General features: G+C 48.1%; 1 protein-coding gene across 1 annotated transcript in view; it reads right to left on the bottom strand.

The window, feature by feature from the left end:
• The window catches only part of CCDC180 (coiled-coil domain containing 180), a 65,146-nt gene that overhangs the window by 32,265 nt on the left and 6,275 nt on the right, over positions 1-26,606 (bottom strand). The window contains 17 exon segments of the mRNA XM_030292825.2: positions 103-283; positions 1,665-1,840; positions 5,381-5,610; positions 6,887-6,994; positions 7,040-7,383; positions 7,511-7,550; positions 8,833-8,959; positions 10,376-10,491; positions 11,343-11,516; positions 12,651-12,773; positions 14,333-14,421; positions 16,949-17,028; positions 21,025-21,144; positions 22,490-22,653; positions 25,152-25,247; positions 25,371-25,481; positions 25,579-25,707. Of these exon segments, the coding sequence (XP_030148685.2) occupies positions 103-283; positions 1,665-1,840; positions 5,381-5,610; positions 6,887-6,994; positions 7,040-7,383; positions 7,511-7,550; positions 8,833-8,959; positions 10,376-10,491; positions 11,343-11,516; positions 12,651-12,773; positions 14,333-14,421; positions 16,949-17,028; positions 21,025-21,144; positions 22,490-22,653; positions 25,152-25,247; positions 25,371-25,481; positions 25,579-25,707 (2,408 nt within the window).

Raw genomic sequence — 26,606 nt, 5'->3', positions numbered from 1 at the left:
GGACTCTTTAATCCACCAGGGAGGAACCACTCCCTTTGAAAGCAGCCACCTGGCTGAGATTCTAGGGCTATGGGGCCAGAGCGGAGACTCCCAGGGCCATACCTCTGGCTCTTTGTGGCATTCAAGAAGATATGCTCCATGTCGTAAATCTTGCGGCGGAAGTTTTTGCTCTTTATGTTTTGCTCTTCTTGGAACCGGTAGAACATCAGCCTCTCCTTTCTCAGCGTCTCGATCACCCCAGCACAGTGGCTGTCCAGCTGCTCTTGATGAAGCAAGAGCTCAGCTGGAAAAGAATGAAGGAGAGCTGAGGTCCTCTGGGATCCCAAGTCACCTCAGGACGTTCCCCTCCTAGACAATGACAGCTGTCCTTGCCAGGGGTTGGCTTGGGAATGGGTGCAGATCTCAGAGAGGCCAATCTGACACTGCCCCTGGGTGTCTAACTAGAGAAGAGGCTGTCCAGGCTGTATGAAGGGAGGTCTCTGCTGGTGAAGGCACCTGGAAACAGGTGGGATGGGTGGACATTTTGGGAAGGGCAGGGATTGTGGTGAGAGGCTCTGGAGAAAACAACCAGCACGACACTGGGCAGTCAGAGTTTATTGCTTTAAATCAGTGACTACTCTTTCCAGGAGCTTGAATTCCAACAGACTTCTACGGTGGAGTAAACAGAACCAGGATTTGGCTTCAAAGGCTCCATCATAGGTCTTTAAAACTGACAGATAGTTCCAGGTCAGTCCACCCTACCTCCCTACTGCCCACAGTGGTGAAAATTCTGTCCTCCCAGCCATGCCAAGAATGAGTGCAGTGACTCTGGGGCATTGTTTCTCTGACCTTGATCTCCCAATCACACACTGGGTCAGGGAGCCAGGGCAGGGCAAGAAATAGAGCATCTCAATTTATATTTAGTTTTAATGCACATATTTTCCAAATGAAGACAATGAGGTTCCAAAGCCAAGCAGGTCTCCCAAGGCCACAAGCATTGGGACTCCAGGCCAGGCTGTCTGTTCCCACAACTCTGTCACTGCTCCAGGCAGGAAGAGTTTGGGTGGGACCATGTGTGGTCTCTCTGGGAGCTGGAAGGGTCTATGAAGAAGCTTGAATTGTGACATAAGTGAAAACCAAACAGGGTCATTGAGGATCCAGCTAAAAGTGTGCCACCCCCTAACGGGGACCTCTGCCTAAGAGAGAAATGGCACCTCTTTTTAAGTTATAAACTATAAGCTGAAATTAATGCCTACCACTTGCTCAAGATTCCTCACTGTTCCATTCCAGGGAGAGTTGATTACCACCAACAATATCCCCTTCTGCAAGCAAGGGAGGGATCAGAGAGGTCAGGTAACCTGTTCAGAGTCACATAGCTAGAGAGGTTGAGCCTGATAGCTCTGATTCCTGAGCTACAGGAAGCATCTGCTATGCAGGTATATATCTGACAGATGTGTGAGCAGATCTGAGATTCACACTGCTAAGGCAGGACAATACCCTTCATTTAAGCATCTAAAAGTCCTGTTTTTAAAAGAAATTTTTTTTAAAAACTCAAATGTGGGTACCTTCTCTGCCAGCCTTGGAGATGAAACCCTCACACAGGGGCACCTAATGAACGCAGAACTGTGGTGGCACAGACACCAGCTGTCTGGGGCAGGGTGGCCTTTCCCAGGCTGGGTCTGTACCTGCTCTGACATTGTGGATGTCCTTTTCAATGCACTCAGCTCTTGGCTTGTGTAGGTGCAGATGCAGCTCTAGTTCTGAGTCCAGCTCATCAATCTTGGTGGCCACAGTGACCTGGGTTTTGAGAACACGTTGGTCAAACCACTTCTCTAGGTGCTCGAAAAAACCAGCTCGAAGTCTGAGGGAGAAACCAGTGAGGGTCAGCTCTGCCAGTAGCAGTGGCCACAGAGAGAGCTTCCATATTGTTATATAAAGCATTTCCCTCTTTCACTTCTTATTTTATTTCCTAACTACATGATATTCTTTTGTCTGGATGGACCATCATTCATTTAACCAGATCCCCTTCTGGCGGACACTTTATGGTTTCCAACCATTTGTTCTTCAAAAAAGGCTGCAGTGAATAACCTTGTATATAAGTCAAGCGTAGAAGCATTCCTGTAGGATAAATTCCCCGAACTGGAATTGTTGACCCAAAGGCTAAAATACATATGTGGTTCTTGAAGATATGGCTTGACTGCTTTCCTGGCAAGGCAGTCTATTCCTATTTCTCCGCCGCCTTGCAGTGTATTGCCGAACTTTTGAATTTGACAATTTTGTCATGTTATGACCAAAACTGGGCATATTGTCATGTGTTTAAGACTATATAATTCCTTTTTCTGCATACTATGCATTAATATATTTTGCCCATTTCTCTGTTGTGAAGATGCTCTTTTTCTTTTCAATCTCTTTATATGGGAGCTCCTTATATATTAGGAATGTGAGGTCATTTGACTGCAATGTGAGTTGCAAATACTTTCCCCAATTTATCACTTTTTCCTTTTCAAAATTTATGTATTGTTAAGAAGGCTATGTGCTGTTAAGGTGTTGGTTGTCCCCAGATTTATCTATAGATTCAATGCAATAACAATAAAAATCTCAGCAGACATCTTCTTACAGACACCAGTGAGCTGATCTCAAGTTTATGTAGAAATGCAAATGGCCAAAGATAGTTGAGGAGAAGACCAAAATTGGAGAACATACTCTACCAGATATTAAGACTTGATATAAAACTGCAGTAATCAGGCAGGGTGAGGCAGTAATGCAAGAATAGATACACAGAGAAACAGAAAGGAGGTGTGGCAGAGCTGTGGGGAGAGGGGAGTCTTCTGGGGTCAAGTGATTATCCATATGGTAGGAAATGAATCTGACTCCTATCTCACAAATTAATCCCAGGTGGATTTTACATATAAATGTGGAAATGTAAAACAATAACATTTGTAGTAAATACCATAGGAGGATATTTTCATGACCTTGGGGCAAGCAAAAATTTCTTAGATAAGAAAGAAAGTACACTAACCCTAATGAAAAAGGTTGATGAAAAGGACCTTATTACAAATAAGAATTTCTTTCTATCAAAAGATACCTTAAGAGAGTAAAAAAAGGCAAGCAAAGAGAGGGATAAACATTTGCCAGGTATTTACCTAACAAAAGCCTCATATCTAGGATAGGTAACTTTCTCACGTAAATTGATAAGAGAAAAGATTGACAACCCACCAGGAAAAAAAAATGGGCAGAAGATTTGACTAGACATTTCAAGAAAGACAACCAAATGTTCAACACTACTACACATACACCAGAATGGCTAAAACAAAAACTGCTGACAATATCAAGTGTCGATGAGGATGTGGAGCAACTGGAACCCTCACACACTGTTGTAAACTGTTAAAACAAAATCGCTTTTGAAAACTCTTTGGTGGTATCTTTTGGTTGTATCTCCTCAAGAGGGACACACATATTACCCTATCTCTCAACAATTCCACTCTCAGTTATATATCTAACAGAAATGTAGCCGTATGTTCACCGAAAGACTTATACAAGAATGTTCAGAGTGGCATTGTTCCATTCCCCAGTGAAAAACAAGCCAAATGTGCATCAGTAGTAGAACGGATAAATAAAACGGGTTATGTATTTTTACAATGGAATACTATACAGGAATAAAAATGAGCTAACCCCACATTCAAAACTACATATGATGTCACTCATATGTGGAATTTAAGAAACAGAACAGATGAACATATGGGAAGGGAAGGAAAAATAAGATTAAAAACAGAAAAGGAGGCAAACCATAAGAGACTCTTAAATACAGAGAACAAACTGAGGGTTACTGGAGAGGAGGTGGTTGGGGGGTGGGCTAAATGGGTGACGGACATTAAGGAGGACACTTTTTGGGATGAGCACCGGCTGTTATATATAAATAATGATTCACTGGGTTCTACTCCTGAAACCAATACTACACTGTATGTTAACTAACTTGAATTTAAATAAATAAATTTTAAAAAATACATATGAATTTTACAAACATAAGGAAAGAATCCTGACATAAAAGAATGCATTCTGTATGATTCCATTTAAATAAAGTTCTAAAATAAGCAAAACTAATTCATAAGTTAGAATATTTGCTATCCTTGGGGAAGAGAGGGCAATGACTTGAGATGGGTACATAAGGGGGCTCCTGGAGAGTTGGTAATGTTCTATTTCTTGGGGGTACTGGTTACCAGGTGTGTTCCCTTTGGATAATTCATTGAGCTGTACATTCATGATTTCCATACTTGTCAGTATTGTATCCTTCAACATGCAAATACAATCAGTTTGATCCAATTTTTTTTTTTTTTCTGGTTAGTAGCAAGGCCAGATGGCATAGTGTTTCTTTCAAAACTCTGGAATCACGTGGTCTAGATTCATATCCTAGATCTAACCACTTCCTATCCCAGAGATCTCATCCAAGCTACTAAGCTTCAGTTTCTTCATCTGTAAAATAGGCTAATTATGGTACCCCTGTCATAGTTATTGAGAGTATTAAGTCCTCTCAATGCATATTAGCTCTGGTGGTGATCCTTGCTTTTCTTCTTTAAGGGGAGAACAGAAAATGGACTGTGGCAGAGGAAGGAGAAAGGATGAGTTTCAAGTCAAGAGATGTTTTCAAGGTGAGATGATGCTGAGGTGGAAGAGAAGACTCCAAAAGCCTGACTTAACTCCTTCTACTCCATGCTCGTGTATACACATAGGAGATAGACTAATCAGGTGATTTCTGTCTGGTAAGTCCTGCGATGATATCGTAGAGTCAGGAGTGCAGTGGAAATGCTATCCTAAAGCCAATTGTAGATTTCCACATTTGGTCCAAATTCACTCCCAGAAACTTGGGAGTTAGGGGAGGTAAATTCTCAGTGGTAGAATTATGGGTCATTTTTATATTTTTCCTTGTACTTTTTCAATTTTCTAATTGTCTGCAATTAATGTGTCATATAATCAGAGCCAAATACCATACTGATATACCTAGCATCTATAGTTATATAATTACCCCCCCCAAAAAAAGAAAGAAAGAAAGAAAGAAAGAAAGAAAGAAAGAAAGAAAGGGAGGGAGGGAAACCCTAAGGTTACACATATGCCAGGTTAGAATCCCAGAAATATCTTGCAGGGAAAGCACTATTTCTTATGTACAAGGCCCAAGCCAGCAAGGCATCATTGGACAGGCGAAGGGGGTCACTCTCACAGAAGATATCTGTAACTACAAATAATTACTGGAAATTTGTTATTTTTGTTTGTTTGTTTCTCATCTCTACCTTCAGTTACCTACACATTTTCTTTTTCCAGCTGAAACTAGTCCAATCTTTTGTTATAATACTACACCTTGTTAATAAAACTCAGGACAAGAGAATGAGAATAAAGGGTTTCTACTCACTGCTTCTTAATTCCTAAAACTAGTCTGGATGGAATTATCACTTGGTCTAGGAGGTTGGCACTGGAAGTGTCATTGATGAGAATGGTAGAAAGGTTGGAATTGGGCCTTTTGAAACTCTCTTCTTCTTGTTCCAGGGGTAGGAAGACAAAATAAGTGTGTCCGCTGGAGGTTGTGAAGGACTCCATGTCTTCACAGGAGATTTCCCTCAGATGCTCTTCCTGGGCTTCGGCCTATGCAGAAAACAAGACTTTAGACTTGACATCATCACACATACCTGGGGATCCAACCCAGGATATATCCTTGATATCCAACCCAGACTATATCCTTGACATCAGGGTTATGGATCTGTGGGTGAAATCCCGCTTATAATTATTTTTTGCCCATATAGTGCTTTCAAAATGGGAAATTCTACAAATAGTCTAGATTTCTGATTTCTCTTAAAAATCAGAAAATCTGGCAATTCTGAGTCTCTCCATTCCCACATGGCATTATTGTCTGGAGCTGAGTAATGACTGCCTAGTTTCCATAGACTGAATATTGGATGCTCTCCAAAATTCATATCCCCAATGTGTTGGTATTTGGAGGTGAGCTTTTAGGAGGTGATTAGGTCAGGAGGGCAGAGGCCTCATGAATGGGATTAGTGCCCTTATAAAAGAGACCCTGGAATGCTCCCTTGCTCCTTCCACAGAAACACAGTGAGAAGATGGCTGGCTCTCTATGAACCAGGAAGTGGGCCCTCACCGCACACCAAATCTGCCAGAACCCTGATCTTGACTTCCAAGCCTCTAGAATTGTGAGAAATAAATTTTTGTTGTTTATAAGCTGCCCAGTCTATGGTATTCTGTTACAGAAGCTCCAAGGGACTAAGACAATAATAGTTCTCATCACTTGTCACTACTTTACACTTGGGTCTCCAGACCTCTTCCTATTACATGCCTGTGGGCATTTGAATTTGGGATCCCTGTTGCAAAACAAGTACGCCAATTCTCCACAGCAATATAGGAAAAGGGTCTTTTTCAATTTTGCAATTATGGCATTCAAGTTACTATTCTGTGAGTTGGAATGTGTTTTGAGGACAAGATTTATTAATATGAGGGTCACTTCCCTGCACTCCAAGGAGAGCTCTATCTGCCGACTTGGATGCGGATCTTTTGTGCTACACAACAAGAGAATGGGAAAAGAGGAGGAATGGAGAGACTAGGTTGGTCTATACTGCAAAGAGGAGCTGGGAAAGAGATGACCAAAAATGGACAAGGGAAGTCATACAGTTCACGGGTGAGTTCAGAGTAAGTTGCAGGGTAAGATGTTAGGAGAAGAAGGTAAATTTTTAAAAGCATTGTTATCAGATAAGAATTGGATCCCTGTTGGCGGAAGTAAAAGATGTGCACACATGCGTAAATCCCCACAGAGACTGCACCACTGGGGACTCCAGCTTGTAGTAGGGATATGGAGAGAGAGCCTAGCACACTTTCTCCATACACAGGAATGAATCCATTGTTGGCCTACCTCATCCACAGATAAACTCTCATGTTCTTCCTTTTCCTCCTCCTCCTCCTCCTCCTGCTCTTCTTCCACTTCATGTTCCTCCTCTTCCTCTTCCTCCTCTTCCTCTTCCTTCTTCTTTTTCTTCCTCCTCTTCTCCTTCTCCTTCTTTTTCGCCTCTTCCTCCTCTGTCTCCTCTTCTTGAACCATCACATTTTCCTGGTTCTGGGATGGTTTTAAGGAGCTGTCTCTTTTAACTTGCATTTCTTCTAACCCCTGAATAGACTCCTCACTGGACTCATCCATCTCGTCGCTCAGTGCAGATTGTTCCTGCTGACTCGCTGCCATCTCTTCATTTAAGGAAGACTCGATGTCTTGATCTTCTCCTTCCATCTCTTCCGCTAGCCTGGATGAACTTGTTCCTGCGCTTGCACTGTCCTCACTTCTGCTCATTTCCACTTTAGCTCTCTGTTTACTCCTCCGTTTTCTCATACTCTCCTGGAAGAGCTTTTCCTGTGCTTCTGTTGATGACCAACCCCAAAGCACAAGGAAAAAAATGTTACCAAGGTCACCTGGATTGGGCCTACCTGGCCAACAAATGTACAGAGTGAAGTCAGAGAGGATCAGATTGAATTATAATAGTGTTACCTGGTTCCCTGAATTTGAAAATGACTTCCCCATCCAAGGTCTACAAAGAAAAAACACAGGACACTGAGTGAGCAGCACTGCCTTTCCCAGAATGCCACTTCTAAGGGCATCTCTTTTAAGTAAAAGGACCCATCCCTCCCCTTCATCTGATACAGGCCTTGATTACTTATTTCACTGGGATAATCAGAGTATTCCCAAACCAGGGAATCAGTTTTCTTTAATCCCAAGCAGGCTAGCAAATCTTTTTATCACACAATAGGTGTTAATAAATAAACTCTCATTCTGACATTTTGGTAGTGATCTGGGGCAAAGAGCAAGAAAGTATAAATTGAGAGATGCAAACAGGCAGAAAGGAATCTGCTGCTCCCAGTGCTAGATGTGAACATACAGAATGAACATAATTTACATGACCTGGGAACCCCTTCATTAACCCTATAAATTCTGAATGAAGTCACGAATGTACTGTGTTGTGGCTAATGTCGATAACATGACACAGTGTGGGCTGTAGAGTTTGCAGTCTGGATTTGAATCCCAGCTCCTTTCAAGCTGAGTTACCCTGGCCAAGTTCCTTAAGCCCCACGGGACTCAGTGTCCTCCCTTGTGACACGGAGATCCTAATGGCACCTAAACTTTAACCCAGGCAACCAGACTGATCTCAAAGCGCAGATGGTAAGCCCACCCTTGTATAACTTGAGCTCCACCTTAACCTAGGTACCATATGAAGCATTTACTAACAAGTGGAACAGAGCTCCATCCAGAGAGGAAGGATTCTCTGAGGATCTGGGGACCCTGTATATACGAGAAAGCCTCATCTAGTTTCAGTGTTTACCACAAGTATTTTCAGGTCTGGCCATACAAGACTCCGGCTGGGTGTGTGGGAAAAAGACAAACTCTAGGAGTGTTGGACCAGGACATTCCAGGTATTCATACATTTACCCAGGGAGCATTCATTGTGTCTGAATCATGTGCAAGACACTGTGCTAAAGGCAACTGAAGCTGAATCAAAATTAGTGAGGTGTACCTGCCCTTCAGGAAATACCCACTCTGGATTCTCTGTAACTGCTGTATTTGACTGCAATAGATATACAAACACATCCAGACAGAGAATGCCTGAATTCAGAGCCCTTCAACCTCTTTTAATCTAAGCAAGAGATGGTCTCTTTTAGAAATGCCTCTAGCTTCTTCCTCCTTGATTTCCTGATAGATTCTCACTGGGCAGGAGTTAAGGAAGGTGTTCAAAGTTAAGGCCGATCAGAGCTAGAAGATATCCTCTCCCCTTTGCTCTTTGGTGAGGGGCTGGGTTTTTGCAGCCCTGACCATACCTGTTCAAAGATCTCACGAACATAGAAATGTTGGCTAAGGGTGGAGCTGTAGGAGTTGAGTTCTCTCAGTGTGAGCACTGGGTACTCCATCACTTCCTTTGTCAGGGTCTTGTGGAAACACTCATACCTGGGAGGGAGGGAGGCAAGAACTAAGTACTGCAATCATTTGACAGCGCAATTTCATATCTGTGAATGGTCCTTACAGAATTAGATGTACAAAGGCATGAAGACTTAAGGTAATTCACAGAGAACTGTTTTTAATATTGAGAAATTGGAACCAATCTTAAAAAGCTAATCAATTGGGAGATGGTTAAACCATTATGAAGCATCCATATTAAAGAATTCTACATGGATATTAGAAAATAGAAAGATATCTGCAGTTATAGATCTATTTGCATTGGATGATCTAGACTTTATTTTTTTTAAATTTTTTTTTCAACGTTTATTTATTTTTGGGACAGAGAGAGACAGAGCATGAACGGGCGAGGGGCAGAGAGAGAGGGAGACACAGAATCGGAAACAGGCTCCAGGCTCTGAGCCATCAGCCCAGAGCCTGACGCGGGGCTCGAACTCACGGACCGCGAGATCGTGACCTGGCTGAAGTCGGACGCTTAACCGACTGTGCCACCCAGGCGCCCCTAGACTTTATTTTAAAACACTCTGTATGTGTATATATCCACATAAAATAATGTACATGTCCGCAAAAGGAAGATGTGGGCAGAAATGAGGGGAAATTTTCTACATGTTTGTATTGGTTAACTTTTTTTTCTTTTACAAAGAACACATATGTTTTAAAATTTCAAAAGGTAGTAGGAGGGCCCATCTCCTGACTTTTAAAAAAAATTTTTTTTAACATTTATTTTGAGACAGAGAGACAGAGCATGAACGGGGGAGGGTCAGAGAGAGAGGGAGACACAGAATCCGAAACAGGCTCCAGGCTCTGAGCTGTCAGCACAGAGCCTGACGCGGGCTCAAACTCACAGACTGTGAGATCATGACCTGAGTTGAAGTCGGACGCTTAACCGACTGAGCCACCCAGTCGTCCCCTATCCCCTGACTTTTAAACTACATGGCCCTGGGGTGCCTGGGTGGCTCAGTCGGTTAAGCGTCTGACTTTGGTTCAGGTCATGATCTCACAGTTTGTGAATTCCAGGCTAGCATCGGGTTCTGTGCTGACAGCTCAGAGCCTGGAGCCTGCTTCGGATTCTGTGTCTCCCTCTCTCTCTGTCCCTTCCCTGCTCACACTCTGTCTTTGTCTCTCTCTCAAAAATAAATAAACCTTAAAAATTTTTGAAAAAAAATTAAACCACATGGCCTTGAAATAGCCCTCCATAAACATTTCGGATCAAAGTTCTCCCTGGAAGCTTCTGTGTTGGCTGAAAGCAGACCTGCTAAGGACCAGTAGGAGATTCTCCAAAGCTAGAGGCAACATTTTCATCTTGAGCTTGCTAAGCACACCCTGGACTCCAAAGCAGGCAGCCTCTGACCTTGATTATGAATTTCAGGCCATCCCCTTCTGTCTTTTGGGGTCTGGCCTGCCTACCTGTGTTTCATATTCTTCAAAAAGTCTTTGGCCTTTTCCAGGTGAAGCTTCAGTGTTTCCTCAAGGCTTTGCTGCCTCAGTTGGTCCAAGAGCTTATCAAGGTGGGCTTCCTGGGCCTGGAAGTCATCCCCAAAATAGGAAGAAGTAGATGCGAGTTACCAAAGCTCAGAGAGGGCATGTGAGTGGCATACAGAGACCCTGCCACTGCAGATGCAGGCACCCCAGGGCAAATGCAGGACTTTTTCCTATAAAAAGGGGCACCAAATGTGCCACCACATTTACCTTCAATATTCCAGGCTCTTCTCTCTGCCTATATTCTTCTCTGTCTACATCTCTGGAAACCAGCTCAGATGGGACTCCTCAGGGACTACCTGTCCCTTACACCCACCGGGCCCCGGCAGGCCCCCACTACACCTTCCCACGGTGCCTGCTCCTTGCTCTCCTTGTCACCAACTGTATTTGAAATCAGATGCTGGGTGTGCCCCTCCACTCCCTAGACCTTGTGAAGGCAGGTGGGGTGGGGGCCCAGATCATCTCCTGGGGGCACAGGGTGACTGCTGTAAGTAAATGCCCCACACCCCTGGTCTGTCTGTCTCTTATGCACACTCTCTTACAAACACATTTGGATCCAAGGACCCATCACTAGCCCAGACCTGACTCAGGTATAGATTTCTTCTATGACCATCCAGGCCCATGACCAAGGTGAGCCTTGGTTTCTCCATCTGTGCAGGTTTTTTAGCTTGAGGCTTTTACATTTGAGTCTAAGATAAGTTTGGGGTTAATTTTTATTTACGATGTGAAGTAAAAATGGTGGGATTTTTTTTTTTTTCATTTTCTTTTTCTGGTTTTGCCTCTGAATGCTGGCTAAGGTTACAGGCACCAAACAGAGTCATCTGGGCGTTGACAACCTGCGTGTGGCCCTTTCCTCATTCCCTGCAGGGGCTCCCCTGGGTGCCAGGAGCCGCACCTGTTCCTCCAGGATGTGCTTCTGCCGCTGCTGTTCCATCCTCTTCTCCAGCTCCAGCTCCTGCTCGGACAGCGTGCTCTGATGTGCCTCCCACAGCCTCACGGCCTCTTGGAAGTAGCTGAGGAGATCCGAGCTCTGACATTCTGTCTGCTTGGCCAGGTCCTCGAAGGATTTCTGCAGGGGCAGAACCCAGAGAAGGGGCCCAGGGTGGGGAGAAGGCCCTGCCTCATGGGGCTCCCTCACCAGCCAGTGGAGGTCCCACGTCGCCAAGGGCTGGCTGTCACTGCCTGGGCACCATCCTTCAGGGTCATCTTCCTGGATCCCACATTGGCTCACGGCCCTCCCTCCTCTGGGACAGCTTCTGGTCTGCCCAAAGCCAACCCTTCAGTTTGGCTGACCCCGAAGTCCCATCTTTAGACCTGTCCCATGCCCACTGAAGTCCCTCATGGGAACAAGGAGAAATTTCAGACCTAGAAGAAGGAAGAAGCCATCCTAGACACCAGCTTGGGCCCTTGGGTGGGCCACACCCATCTCAGCCTGGGAATCTTTCCTTCTTTGGAGTTCCTTGACTCTCAGCATCTGAGCCAACCACCACACTTTGCTGTTAAATCCGCACCTCTCCCCATTTTATAAATGTATTTTAGGCATTCACTGGGGCCAGGGGTCAGCAAACTTAGCCTGTGAACTGAATTTGGCCTTCGGTCTATTTTTGTTTGGCCCTGAGAGCTATGCATAGATTTTACATTTTTTAGCTGCAAAAAAAAAAAAAAAAAAAATCAAAAGAAGATATTTACTAATGTGAAAATTATATGAAATTCAAATTTCAATGTCCACAAATAAATAAAACTTTACTGAAACACAGCCACACCCATTCATTTCCGCAAGGCCCCTGGCTGCTTTTGGGTGACAGCAGCAGAGCGAGAATTTGTTACAGAGACCTGACTGGCTCACAGAGAACTGAAATATTTACTATGTGGCCCTTGCAGAAAACGTTTGCTCACCCAGCTCCAGACTCTAAGCCTCTTGGGGGCGGGGGCTTATTACTGCTCGTGGCCCTTCAGCGCCCAGACTCAGCAGGGGCTCCAAGGAGCACTCGCTACCTGAGTCCTGTGCAGCACGCGTGTCAGAGGGCAGCTGGGGTGTCGAGGATGAGCCTGGAGCGCCAAAGGGGCTGGCTGTGCAAAGGGGGATGGACTCACTAGTGACAGGAAAGTTGAAGGCCCCCGGACTCCTGGTCTTCTCACAGCCTGGCACTCCGGGTGACACCCCCTCCCCGCTCCCCAGCCGTGTGGGTCCCCAGCTACGCACGTCCAAGAGCTCCAGCTCCTCTTCCACCTTGCTCTGGAGTACTCCCACCATCTGGAAGAAGTATGGGTTCACCAGGCTCTCTGCCTCCTCCTCAGTGAAGGCTTTCCAGTCCAGCAGCTGCTTCTGGAGGGGAGCAAGGCCGAGCCTGGCTTAGGACCAGTGGGGGCTTGACCTCGGTGCCTGGCCCTGCTCCCCGAGGGCTGCCTCTCACCCAGCCGCAGGGGAGACCCTCACAGTGGGGGCGATGGTCCATCTTTACGGTCCGCCCACCAAGGCCAGGTGCTGTGTGCTGTCCCTGTTGTCTCACTGAGTCCCCTGAAGGTGTTCCAATTAGCCCCGTTTCACAGATGAGGAAACCGAGGCTCAGAGAAGTGAAGGAACTTGCTGGAGGCCACACCTCTGGCAAGGGGTGGGGCCGGGATCTGAACTCAGAACCGACCTACCATAGACTCTACAGGTATAATCAGGCCTCAGTGTTGCTGCATGTCAGACCCAGCTCCTATTTCCTAAAACTGAATTGTGTCAACTGGCAAGCAGGCTCTTCATATTAATAAAGCCTTGTTTTTTGCACAAAATCTACTATAAACCAATCTCCCCCAAAATGAAAACTTGTCCCTAGTTGTATACTTCCGATGCTGCTGAATAGGAGTAACCAAGTGCCCTTCCTCTGTCAAGTCTAATACGCTCCTGGGGTGTGTGCTGACTTCAGCTTATCCCCTGCTGTGCCCGACAAAGGAAGGGAGGATGGGCACAAGGGTCAGCACCCAGGACTAAGGGCCACTGGGCTCCTGGGAGGTCCCAGGCAGCAGGGGGATGGGAGGAGGCTGTCAGGGTCATGGTCCTGGGAAGGTTCTCCTAGGGCAATGGTTTCCCTCCCTTCTCTCCCTCCAGGCTTTACTTCTGATCAAGCTGACTGAGAGGCATGTGGCTGCCCCGAAGGCCACAGAGCAAATGGGCAGCCGTTGGGCCCTTTGTAGACTTGGTCTTCTCATCGCCAGATAGGGCCGGGGACACCCACCCTGCAGGAGCTTGTAGGATTCAACGCGAGTGTCAGCCCACAGGGATGCAGCACTGGCCCCACACGGCACTGTAAAGCACTCTGCCTCCTGTGAATTCTGCTCACCTCCGAGTCTTGGTGGCAGAACGAAAGCTCTACAGACTCAGGAGGGGTGAAGTAGCAGGAACTTGTTGGAGCCAGGATGCAGGGAGGGGGCATATCGACAAAACATCTCCCTGCACCCCAGAAAACCAGGTATTGTAATCGAAGCAGTTTGTGAGTGAACTCACCGTCTCACTTGGTAACAGAGGCAGGCGGGGTGGACCGAAGGGCTGGGTGTGACAGCAGTGGTGGCGCTACTTATAAAAAGTGAAGCCCTGGAAATAACCTCCCCCCCATACGACCTCCACTGAATAAATAATGTCAAGTGCTGTAAGTGGTACAGATGGTCAAGGTTGAAGTCTGACATGATCAGAGAGTGTACAACTTCATCCGTGGGGTCAGGGAAGTCTTCCTGCAGGAGGTCATGCCGGGCTATACCTTGAGCGATGGGTGGGAATAACTGGGGGTGGGGAGTCCGGGCAGGGGGATGCCCAGAGGCCATTGAGGGCCTGGGGCACACGAGGAGGAAAAGCAGGGGATCCAGGCTGGAGAGGGGCAGGGGCGGGCCAGGAAGGGCACCCACCTTGCACTCCTGCACGCGGGCCAGGCACTCCTGCCAGGTCTTCTCGTACTGCAGGCGGATCTGCATCACGCAGCCCATGTGGTAGGCATCTCCATGGGCAGAAACAAAACATGTCAGCTGCTCTTCCAGAAGGAAGAGGGGAGATTAGAGTTTCCCCTTTGCAAGCAAGGCAGTGTCTCCCTTTAGCGAAGATAACTGAGGTGAGATCATTGGCCCAGAGGCTGGAATCTCCTTCCTTACAAAGTCCCAGACAGCCCAAGATAAGGACCTCAAATGAGTTGTCTTTATCTGTTCTGAATCCACTCTAACCCTCATTCTTGACTCCGTTTCAAGGCTAATAAAACCCTTTTCAGATGGCTGTACCAAATCATAAAACAAGGGTGCAAACTAATCAGAGTTTACAGATCGTGTCTGTGGTTAATTCCTTAAGTGAACGGACTAGCAGAACACTCAGATGCTGACTGATTGATTTTCTCTCCTACGCTTCTACTGCTTCCCACTTTACAATCAACTCAGCACAACTCTTGGTATCGAAGATAAGCAGCTGATGTTTAACGTTGCTGGCAGTTCTAGAAACTGAAAGACAGCACAAAGATGCTGCGGTGGTCGGTCTTTGACAAGGGCTGAGGAAGAGGACGGGGCGGAGGGAAGCTGGGGGTAGATTTAGGACCCCAGGGAGGGCAGACATGCGGTGGAACTGTGAGGAGAGGCTCTGAAGCTGGTTCCTCCATCCCCAGGGCAGCTTCCTAGGCCGGCACATCCTCACCCTGATCTGTTCTTCCACACTCCTGTACCGTGCTGGCCTCTTCCCGCTCTGACCTCATCGTCTCCAGCTCAGAACTCTGCCCTGGGTTCCCACTCCCTCAGGACGAAGCCCAGCCTCCCCCACAAGGTCACGTGCCAGCACAGTCTGGCCCCTTGGCATGTTCCCGCCTCACCTGCCATGTTCTCCTTTCCCCCAAAGCCCCAGCTCTGTCTTGCCCCTGAGCCTCCTCATGTGTGCTATTCTTCCTTCCTGGAAAGCTCTCCCCAGCCCTGGGCTTGGCTGACTCTAACTTGCCTTGCAGTTCTTGACCGGATGATCACTTCCTTGGCAAGATCTTATATGACCCTTAACCAAGCTGTGACCCCAGAAATACGCTGGTCACCTGTCTGCTCTGCTGTAACAGCCTGCGTGGTCTGACTTCTGCTCTGGACTGGAAACACCCAAGGGGTGATCCACCCTGTTGGTTACCAGGGCCCAGCACCATGTCCATCCGTAGGAGGTGCCTGATAAATGGCAGCCATTGCTATCATCTAGGGTCTTGGGACACTTACCCTCGGCATTGTAAGTATATCTTTGCAATTCTTTTTTTTTGTTTAATGTTTTTATTTTTGAGACAGAGAGAGACAGAGCATGAGCAGGGGAGGGGCAGAGAGAAAGGGAGATGCAGAATCCAAAGCAGGCTCCAGGCTCTGAGCTGTCAGCACAGAGCCTGACGTGGGGCTCAAACCCACAGACTGTGAGATCGTGACCTGAGCCGAAGTCGGACGCTCAACCGACTGAGCCACCCAGGCGCCCCTACCTTTGCAATTCTAAACCTGAGAGCCCTGGGAGCAATGGTGGGTACTATTAACCAAAGTACCCAGGTCAAGTGCAGGTGTGACACTTCATCAGCTGTGTGACTGTGGGCGGGATACTTCACCTCTCTGAGTCCTTCTCTATCACAGGGGGACAATGATACCACTGACCTTCCCAGTTGCTGTCAGCCCCAAAGGAGATGGAAATATCATATATCTTCTAAAGCAAGGCTTGACAAACTTTTTCTATAAAGAGCTAGATAGTAGATATTGCCGGCTTTGCCAGCCATAACGTTTGTGTTGCAACTACTTGTTTCTGCTATTGTAGAGCAGAAGTGGCCAGACACAATATATAAGCAAAGGAGATCAGCTGTGCTCCAGTGAAACTTATTTGCAGACAAGCAGGGACCCATGGGTAGGAGTTTGAGGGCCTTTGATATAGAGCATTTTTAAATATTACCATTTATTATTGAACACTCTCCATGTAAGCCAGGCATTGGACTACAACTGGACTGCAGGCTGTAATTCTCATAGCAACTCCACAAGGTAGGTACCTTGATTATTCCTCTTGAGATCCCTATGTTATACAGGAGCAGTTTAAAGCCAAGAGACACCATGACTCCCCCAGGGTCACAGAGCTGGGACAACACAGAGCTGGGGGTAAAACCCACATCTCTCTGACTGCAAGAACACACGTTTGGCATCTCACATGCTTAGGATCTGACCCCCAAGCTGTCCTCACAGGAGGTCATTGGAGCCATTGCTCTGACTCCTTGCTGGGGTCAAGGTTCAGGGGTCAGAGTGTGTGGCTGGTGTGGCTGCCAGCTGGGCAGTGACCAGGAAGCTGTGGGAGGGAGGAAGAGGGCTCCACCAGGCAAGGTTTCAGAGATCCTACATGAACTCCCAGAAATTCACTCTTCCATCTACATTCCCTCCTTCCTCCAGGGGGACTTGCCCTCACCCCTGAATTCATGATAGACTCTCACAGAAATGATTGGCTACTACTCGAACAGAGTTCTGAAGAGACCCGAGTGGAATCCCACAAACCTCACTCACCGAGGTGCTTATTTAGGGAGTTGAGAGAAGAATGCCATTCAGTCAGCTGAGCTTTGCTGTAATTGGGGGGCAGAAGGTCACTGGGGAAGGAAGATATGACAAGTAAGCCACGCTTGGGTAAAATGTTCACTTACCAGAATTGGTAGCATCTTCAAGGAATGTAGCCCCAGAGTAGTATCTATATAAATACTGAAGAAACAAATGATGTGCTGGGGATTCCTGATGCCAAAAAATATCACTCATAAAAGGTCTTTTTTAATATCAACAAGTCTGTTACTTAGAAAATCAAATTGAATTTTCCTAATGGGAAAAAAACCAAACAATTCACATCACTTGACAAAGAAAGGAAGTCTACGTCTAGGAATAGAATCCAAGATAACGATATGAAATGCATACAAAGTTTATGCATTAAGAGAGTTGCTTAACAGTACTGTTTATAAGCACTCAAAAAAATCATAAATAAATTTCATATCCAACAACAGGGATCTAAGTAAAGTACAGTGAATTCTCTTCTGAAGTCATTAAAAATAGTGTTGCAGGGGGGCTCCTGGGTGGCTCAGTCAGTTGAGTGGCCAACTTCAGCTCAGGTCATGATCTCAGGGTTTATGAGTCTGAGCCCCACATCAGGCTCTGTGCTGTCAACCTGTCAGCCAGAGCAGAGGCTCCTTGGGATCCTCTGTCCCCCTCTCTCTGCGCCTCCCCCACTTGTGCTCTCCACAAAATAAATAAATCTATTTTAAAAAGTACTGTGGTAGGGGCACCTGGGAGGCTCACTCAGTTAAGCTTCCAACTCTTGATTTCTGCTCAGGTCATGATCTCAGGAAGGGTGAGATCTAGCCCTGCACTGGGGCTTTGCACTGATGGTGCAGAGCCTGTTTGAGATTCTCTCTCTCTTCCTCTCTGCCCTACCCCCCAAAACCCCCTGTCTGCCCCTCCCCTCTGGCTTGCTTGCCTTCGCTCTCTCAAAGAAAAAAAAAATAGTGTGGCAGATTGAAAGATGGACAATATCATTAGCTCCTCCCATCAGTCTATTTCTCCACCCCTGGGGCTGGGCTTGGCCCCGTGATTTGCTTTGGCCAATGAGACATTAGCAAACAAGTGGAGGCAGAGTTGGAAAGGCTTGGGTATTTGCCTTGCCCTCTCCTGTTACAGGCAGACTCTGCCACCACCACCAGGCCTCCCAGCTGGGATTAGCCTCCTGGAGACTGAGAGAGCAAGTGGAAAGAACCTCAGCTGCCCCAGCCTAGGCTCCAGATACAGGAGTGAGGCCACTCTAGACCATCCAGGCCCAGCCAAGCCAACGCAGACCAGGGGGAACGCCTTGTGGGAAACAGCCCGCAGAATAGCGAGAAAGAAGAAATTGTGGTTGTTTTAAGCCACTAAATTTTGGGTGGTGTTTAACGGTGTGGAAAGATACACATGGCTAGGAGGACTATATAATTTATTGCCAAACCAGGACATTTTTGACAATGGAGAGGGATTCTACTAATGATTATACTAGCACAAGACATGTAACCCAGGATGGTCTTAGGCACCCTACTTATTCATGGTGGGACAGTAAAGAGCAAAAGATAGCTACAAGAGTGTGCACGGCATCGTCTCAAAGCTAAACATTATACTAAATGCAGTATTATATGCTGGGTTGGGTTCTGGAATAGAAAAAGGACAATGGTAGAAAAACTGGTGTATTCTGAAAAAGTCTGGTGTTTAGTTAATGGGAATGCATCGAAGTTATCAACGGGAATTCTCCCAGGACTTTGGAAAACTCTCTCACGGGGGCCCTGGGAATCTTATCAAGACTGCCCAGCCCTGAGCCACCACTGCCCACAAGCCTGCAGAGGTTCCATGCATGAGCAGAGAAGCAAGGATTCCTACAAGGTCTGGGGCCCTGGGGTTTCAGAAGTAAGGCCTGGAGCTATGGGTCAGGATGGGGTATGGAATCCCATATGAGGCAGTTCCCTGGGTTGGATTAGAAGTCTCCCTGGCTGCTTGACAGGTCAGGAAGGCATAGGTGGGTATCTACACAGCGTGCTTTGTGGGTGTTATCAAGACCTCCTCGCGCAAACAAACCACAAACCCAAACCTTCGCTCTAGACACTCGCTGGAATTCTATGATCAAGGCTTTGCAACTTTAAGTTGTACGTTCCAGCCTGTGTTTGTAGTATACACCTCCAGACACAAATTGTGTCTTCACCCCTTTCTATACTCCCTGTGAAGGAGCTGCTGGGTCGCGTATCTGCACACCCTTGCCTCTGATTTCATAGAGTAGCCTCCAACTTCCTCAGGTCAGGTTGAGTCACACACCAGCTCCATGCTCTGCCTGCAGACGCTGCCATTTTATAGTGTTTCCCAGTGGTGTCCAGAAGCACCAGGGAATACATTTTTCTCTGTGTCTTTGGCCCTGTCTCTCCCTTCCATTCAGGCAGGTAGCCAGCCAGCGCCATGTTCACAGTCTGTCAGAGATATGGTGGTGCAGAAAAGACAGCAGCCTAGAAATCTTTCTGGACTTTGTTCTCAAAGACTAAGTTCTGGGGAGAGCCTAGAGCATTGATGATGGAAGCTTGAGCTGGAGTGGGCCGAGAGCCCTGCAGGGGGAGATGCGCTGGCAGCTGAGAGCCGAGGACCAGGGTTCTCTCCTCACCCAACAGAAGGGGGCTGGAGGCAGGGGTGGACAGAGAGGGTGGCAGGTGCCTGGCAGTGGCAGCCTGGGTCCTGCTTCCTGGTGGAAGACTGTGGGGGCAGCTGCCAAGACCCAGATCCCCAGAGGGAAACACTGCCTGGGCATGAGGACATTCGGGCTCAGGGTAGCCTCCTCAAGATTCTCGCATCCAGCTGTCTGGAAAGGGCAGCAGTTACCCTCAGGCATGTGGGTGGATCAAATATAGAGGAACAGACTCTATCACCAGGCCTGCATTGGACGGGGTTTCGCAGTTCCCCTCCATGGACAGGACCCCAAGAAAAACTGAGTTTTGCCCAGTTCAGGGACTCAGAGTCAGAAATAAATATAGAGTGGGGCACCTGGTGGCTCAGTAGGTTAAGCGTCCGACTCGGTTTAGGCTCAGGTCATGATCTCATGGTTCGTGAGTTCGAGCCCTGCATCGGTCTTTGCAATGATGGTGCTGAGCCTGCTTGGGATTCTTTCTCTCTCCCTCTGCCCCTCCCCTGCTCATCCTCTCTGTCTCTCTCTTTCTAATAAACAAATAAACTTAAAAAAATTTAAATTAATACAGAGTTACAGGAAACAAGAAAAGCGATTTACTTTATGTTGAGATTTTTATTCACGTTGTTAATTTTACACCTGCACGAAAATGTGTCTGCCCTGGAGGAGACTGTGTGAGGTTCTAATTGTCACTGATACTTAGGAGAACTTAGGTTCTGTGGTGGGGAGACAAGAGGGTAACCCAGGGTTACCAGGGCTAGGGGTAGGAGGGCCCAAGTTTCACAGGAAAAGGAGGAGCATTTCCCAGCATGTGAAGTGTCTCCACTTGCAGAACCACACATGCTCCATCCCTTTACTGAGGGTGGATGCTATAGGACCCCCACATAGTGGGCTTCCAAGGTCTAGAACATTCACTGTGCCCCTCACCAAACAGCTTATTAAGGATCAGAACTGAGTGGGCCTCTACACATCCACAGCCTCTAACAGGTTCCCTGTCTGATGGCAACAGCCTCCTCACTGACCTCCAGGTTTCAGTCTCAGACCCTCCAACTCACCCCCGAAACCACAGGGCTGTTGGAGACACTCTGCTCCCACCAGATCTTAGAAAAAAATCCAACCCCTTAACCTGGCCCCTCCTCCCCCACTAACACCCCACCCCCTTTGCCATTGCTTCCTTCCATGTTTCTTGGCACAGTCACACTAAACTTCTTTCCCCAGCAAATGTGTCATGTTCTTTGTCACCACTGGGGCTGGAATGCCCCAGAACAAAGGCCCAGCCAGCCAGCGCAGGACCAGAGAACAAGGAGATGGCTGGGCCTGGAGGATGCCCCAAGAGAAGGGTCAAGGCTGAGAACTGTGACTGCCTCCCCCATGGACCCCCAAAGGCACCCCTCCCCGGGGACCCCTCTCATTGTACCAGATGGTGCAGATATGCTCCAGCCGCTTTTGCTGCAGGGCTTTCTGGTTCTTCAGCATGCTCTCTATCTCCTTCTTCACATCTGGAGGAGCCCGGATCCTCTCACTGGCCATGAACTCACTGGGTGTCCAGACACGTTGGCACCATGGAGAGGAGGAGCAGGGTGGGGGGGTGGGAAAGAGGGGATGAGGCCCATGGTAAGAACATTCACAATCTAAGCACCCTTACACCACTTCAGCCCCTCCCTCCCCATTGTAGGCCTCTGGGGCAATGATGAGAGGGGGGATTGAAGAGCCAGGGGGCCACCAGCGAGACTCTGAAGAGCATGGGACCACTGGGCACAGATCCGGGTGTGGGTCCCGACAGTGGCCAGCCAGCTCTGTGACCTTGGGCAAGTCAGTCCCTTCCTCTGAATCTGTTTCCTCTTCTGTAACGGAGCTAATGAGAATACCTTCCACTGTAGGACCCAGTCAGCAAAGCCCCTAGCACCATGCCTGACTCACGGGAACTGCCCATTAAATGCCAGCTCCTGCCATCACTGTGGATGATTACTGATATTTGTAACAACTTCCAGGCCCAGACCCAGACCAGTCACTTTCCATAGAGCACCTTGCTGATCATCACTGAAACCCTATCACTGGCGCATCATCATGCCCGTCTGCATAAGGAGAGAAAGGCTCCGAAATGTTCAAGTGCTTGATCAAGGTCACAGGGAAAGTACAGGTGGAGCCAGGTCTCAGTACACTTTTCTTTCACCCAGGGTGTCAGACTCTGGTGTTCTCCATCTGGAAATCCAGGTGTACAGATGGCCTCCCATCCCCAGACCCACAGCACAGACAGACAGACAGACAGACAGACATTCTTTGGCATCCTCAAACGTCTTGACGTGACAAGCAAAAGAAAGCCTTGTTTGTTGGCCAAAAGCTGCAGGATCCTTGTGTCGGTATTAACAGAAGTGCCACCTGGCAGAGGAAGCAGGGAGATGAGCCCTCTCTTCACCCCTGGTCCCATGGGGACCAAAGCCTGAGGGACCGCCATTCGTCTTGGCCCAGTAACACAGGGTTCTGAGTAACAGTCGAATGGAAATTGGGCAGATAATCAGACGGGCGTTTTCAAACAATTTGTACTGTGATAATTCAGAAAATGCTTATGCGATAACATTTATGAAGAAAATAAGACAGAAAGTGACATATACAGTATGGGTCTAAAGAAGCCTGGGAAGAAATACACCAAAATATCAGCTGTGCTTCTCACTGTGGCGAGAAATTAATAATGATTTTTAATTTCTTTTTTATACTTTATCTACTTTAACTTTTAAAAAAGAAAAGAGCGCATATTTTTACCCCCAGAAGAACGGGAGCATTTTGGAGCGAGGACAGAAAGGAGGGTGAGGACCACGGGCTTGCTGGGCCGGCCTTCCAGGTGGGCTGGGGGGAGGCTCTGGGAAGTGTGGGCAGACACGGACCTGAAACTCTGCACCAGGGCCTGCTTCTTGAGAACCTTCCAGGTGTCCACCAGGCCCTGCCAGCGACGATGGCCCTCGAGCTCCTGCTGCAGCGTGGCCTCCATCAGGTTGACAAACAGCTGGGCGATGGCCCTCCGGTTGCCCAGGAGGGCCTGGTTTATGACCTGTGGTACAGGTGGGCAGGCTCTACATGAGGTGGGGGCTCTCCAAGGTCAGAACAAGGCTCAGTTGGAGACGGACAGGGGGAGGCTGCAGAGGGGCCAGGTGAGGTGCCGGCAGAGGGCCTGGGGCCCAGCGGGGCTGAGTAGGGCAGTGGCAGCATCTGAGGGGCACCGAGGGGTCACTGGGCACTCACGGAAGTTGCCTGGGGCTGAACAGCCATGGACTGTGACAGGGGTCTTTCCTGAAGACTCACCTATGAACCTTGACTTAAGCATGTGCCTTCAACCCAGCCCCAAGACCATATCAGATTGTTAAAGAAGCTGATTTGGGGCGCCTGAGTGGCGCAGTCGGTTAAGCGTCCGACTTCAGCCAGGTCACGATCTTGCGGTCCGTGAGTTCGAGCCCCGCGTCGGGCTCTGGGCTGATGGCTCAGAGTCTGGAGCCTGTTTCCGATTCTGTGTCTCCCTCTCTCTCTGCCCCTCCCCCGTTCATGCTCTGTCTCTCTCTGTCCCAAAAATAAATAAACGTTGAAAAAAAAAAATTTAAATGAATTTGTTCCAAAAGCAGAGTGCTCCTGCCATCAGGGACCAGTCAGTCACCTATGGTTGTGATGAGAACGAAGACCCAATTACCAAATGAGACCAGGGCTGGAACATTCTTCTGCAGTCCTCCCAGTGATCCTCACCGGGCATCCTTGGCATGGCAGTGGGGACAATTCTTCATGGTGTGGTACTATTCTGCTTTTAGTAGCCTGCCCCCCTCAATGAGAGCAGTCTCTCCCATGCCCCCAGGGAGTGGAACAGCCAAATGTCTTCAGAATTCCCCAAAGCTCTCGGGGCACCGCCCTGGAGCAAGGGTGGGAACCTGCCAAGCTCAGCGGGTAGACATTCCAGTAACAATTTTCACTGGAACCTGAGGTTTATTGCTGGCTCTACTTCCTAGCTGGTGGTGGGGGGAGAGGGGGACTGGCAGGTATTTCCTAAACCTCCAATTCTTCAGCCATAAGGCGAAGATAATGCTACTGGCAGCACAGGGATTCTGCGAAATTAAATGAGATAAATGCACATAGAGTAAGTAGCAAGTGCCTGTTGTTGTAATGAGTAAAATAAGCATATGGACGCCAGACATTGAAACATCCCCGGGATACTGCTCTGACCCCACCTAAGGGATCAAATGGATAAAAGTTAGGAACTCTTGTTTCTTTCAAATGACAGTGGCTACTGCTGAGACCTCTTTTGTCACCCCCTCCCCCCAACAGGTACTGGTTTAAGTATCGTTACCCCTGTTTTATGGGCAGGGAGTTCCAAGTGCAGGAGCGGAGTTAGTTTGGGAGCTTGTGTGTCTGGGCAGTGGAGAGGGAGGTCTGTGCTCACTCCCTGTCTGTGCTTCATCCAGGACTCCAAGATGTGGACCGAACAGGAGCCCATCTGTGATTCTGAGTGCTGGGTTCCTTTCACCCCGTGTACTGCCGGGAGGCCTCCGCAAGCCCGGCTTTCTGCACAGGCCCTAGAAGCCCATGCAAGCAAAATGTGCTTCTGAGTAGCCAAAGGAAGCAACAACATGGATGGGGCTAGAGGGTATAATGCGAAGTGAAATAAGTCAGACAAAGAAAGACAAGTATCGTATGATTTCACTCATTTGTTGAATTTAAGAGACAAACAACGAAAAAAAAAGAGACAAAAAACCAGACTCTTAACTGCAGACAACTGATGGTTGCCAGAGGGGAGGGGGGGTGGGGGGGGATGGGTGAAACAGGTGAAAGGGATTAAGGGTACACTTGTCATGATGAGCACCGAGTAATGCACAGAATTGTTGAATCGCTGTACTGTGCACCTGAAACTAATATAACACTGCATGTTAATTACATTTGAAGAAAATACATACACACACAAACATCCGTACATAGTGTCTTTTCACATGGCAGAGGAGTCGGGCTTAACTCTGACTTTGGAAATATTATGAGCAACCTTGAATTTCTTGTTTTCTACACCCAAAGAAAGCAGCTGGGCGAGGGTGGGGTGTGGACAGGGAAGCAGTGGGGACAGAGACGGGAGACAGGCCTGGTTCGGCACTAGACACTGATGGCCAACAAGAGGGCAGACAAGCACCACTAGGAAAACAAACGGAGCAGGCTGGGGTCACCTGTGAGGGCACAAACCACTCTGAGACCAGGACAGCTCCACCATCCAGCACCTATTGCATTGCACATGGTGGCTGAGACACGGCCCAGTAGGTGCTCGTAAAACCGTCAGTGATGAAACCAGTGCTGCTGTGTTAGGTAATCGGGATTAAGACAGCAGGGATGTAGGACACGCACTTTAGAAAGACTTCTACTGAAAATACTTAACAAAAACTCTGGTTCTGGACCCAAGCGACTAACCCGAGTTAGTTGGAAATGTGACACATGAGAAGCCCATCGGTCCTGAGACACCAGGTTCTGGGGCATCCTCAGGTCCCGCCCCTTCTGTGGGCTGATCCCCTGCACATGAAAACCACTCACCATGGCTTCCTTATTTATCAGCGTGTACACGTCAGGCTGCATGAGATAGGAAGTTTTCTCTATGATTTCCACATATTTCTTCAACACGCTTCTGAGCTAGAAACAACAAGGTGTCATTGTTAATGACTTTCTTTTCCTGGAGACCTGCAAGCAAAGAGACGATGCCTCACAAACCCCACAGGTGAAAATCACCAAGAGCCCATTTGCAGGCCAACTCACTTTATCTGCCCGAGAGAACTCGGTCGAGGTCAGTGTCTCATCCAGCTCCTTAATCCCCTGCTTCTGGAACTGGAACTTCTCAGCCACCTGATCCCACAGCTCCATCAGGGTCTATACCAAGAAACTGGGGTCAGGCTGGGAGGACAGATGGCAGGGAGGGAAGGAGTGGGACCCCGGTGGGGCAAGCCCAGCCACAGGGAAGCCCTACTTGGATGGTGTAGTCTTCGAGGTTGATGTCGCTTTCCACCTTTTTGAAGAGTTGGTCGATTTCCTCATCAGACGCCGCCAGCTTTTTTAAAAGAAGTGCTCCTGGCTCTAAGATGAGAGGTTCCATTTCCTACAACAGGCCAGTAGGGCAATGCCTGTGGTCTCAACACCACCAGGGCAGGGGGAGCCCGTCCCTTCCCCCAATTCTCTGCCCTGTGGTGGGAAAGTGCTAGCTGTGGTCCTGCCTCAAAACTAATAATCATTACCTAGACCTAAGGAGCTAGGATTTACTATTCACAGCCAGAGCACAAGGGCAGGCACCATTTATCTGGGCATGTGCCATGTGCTGGACACTCTGCTCTAGGCTAAGCCCTTGTCCTCAGACTCACTTGGTCCTCACCACAGCCTGTGAAGTAGGTACTGACATCAGGCGTGGCCCATGGTTGGGGCTCAACAAACATCCATTAAAGAAGTGGCCAGTGAAAGGATTCCAAGTTTACTTCAGATAAGGAAACTGAGGCTCAGTTATGTTGTATGACCAAAGCCACAGAGTCATGGACAAAAGTAGGGCTCATATACAGTTGGGACAGATGAGTAAAGCAACGACTGGCTGGGGGAGCTTCTTGGTGCTTTGGGTACAGAGCCAGCTGCATGAATCCAAGGGAATGACAGAAGTCAGAGAAGACATGGGGAGAGAGTGGTGAGTGCAGTCCAGGGCTCAGAGAAGAAGGGCAAAGAAGGGCCTCATTTAGGGAATATTCTGGGGACCAGGGTGGTTAGAGATGGAATGTCTCTGGAGAGGAACAGAGAGCCAAGTGAAGGTGGTACCAAAAGGCCAGATAGCATGAGGGGTGGGAAGCCAGAGGGCCAGGCCCTTTGGGCCCTCATTAGTAGGACTGCGTAGGGAGATCATGGGCTGGGCTTTGGCATCAGCCCTGGAGTCCAGTTCCCAGCTGGCCCCTTATGTGCCAAATCAGGCAAGACTTTGTGAGCCTAAACTGTAAAGTGGGAGAAACAGTGGTACCCGAC

Source organism: Lynx canadensis, chromosome D4 (assembly GCF_007474595.2).
Source record: "Lynx canadensis isolate LIC74 chromosome D4, mLynCan4.pri.v2, whole genome shotgun sequence".
Classification (NCBI taxonomy): Eukaryota; Metazoa; Chordata; class Mammalia; order Carnivora; family Felidae; genus Lynx; species Lynx canadensis.
Note: the sequence above shows the minus strand (reverse complement) of the source record. Positions and strands in the feature narration are given on the sequence as shown.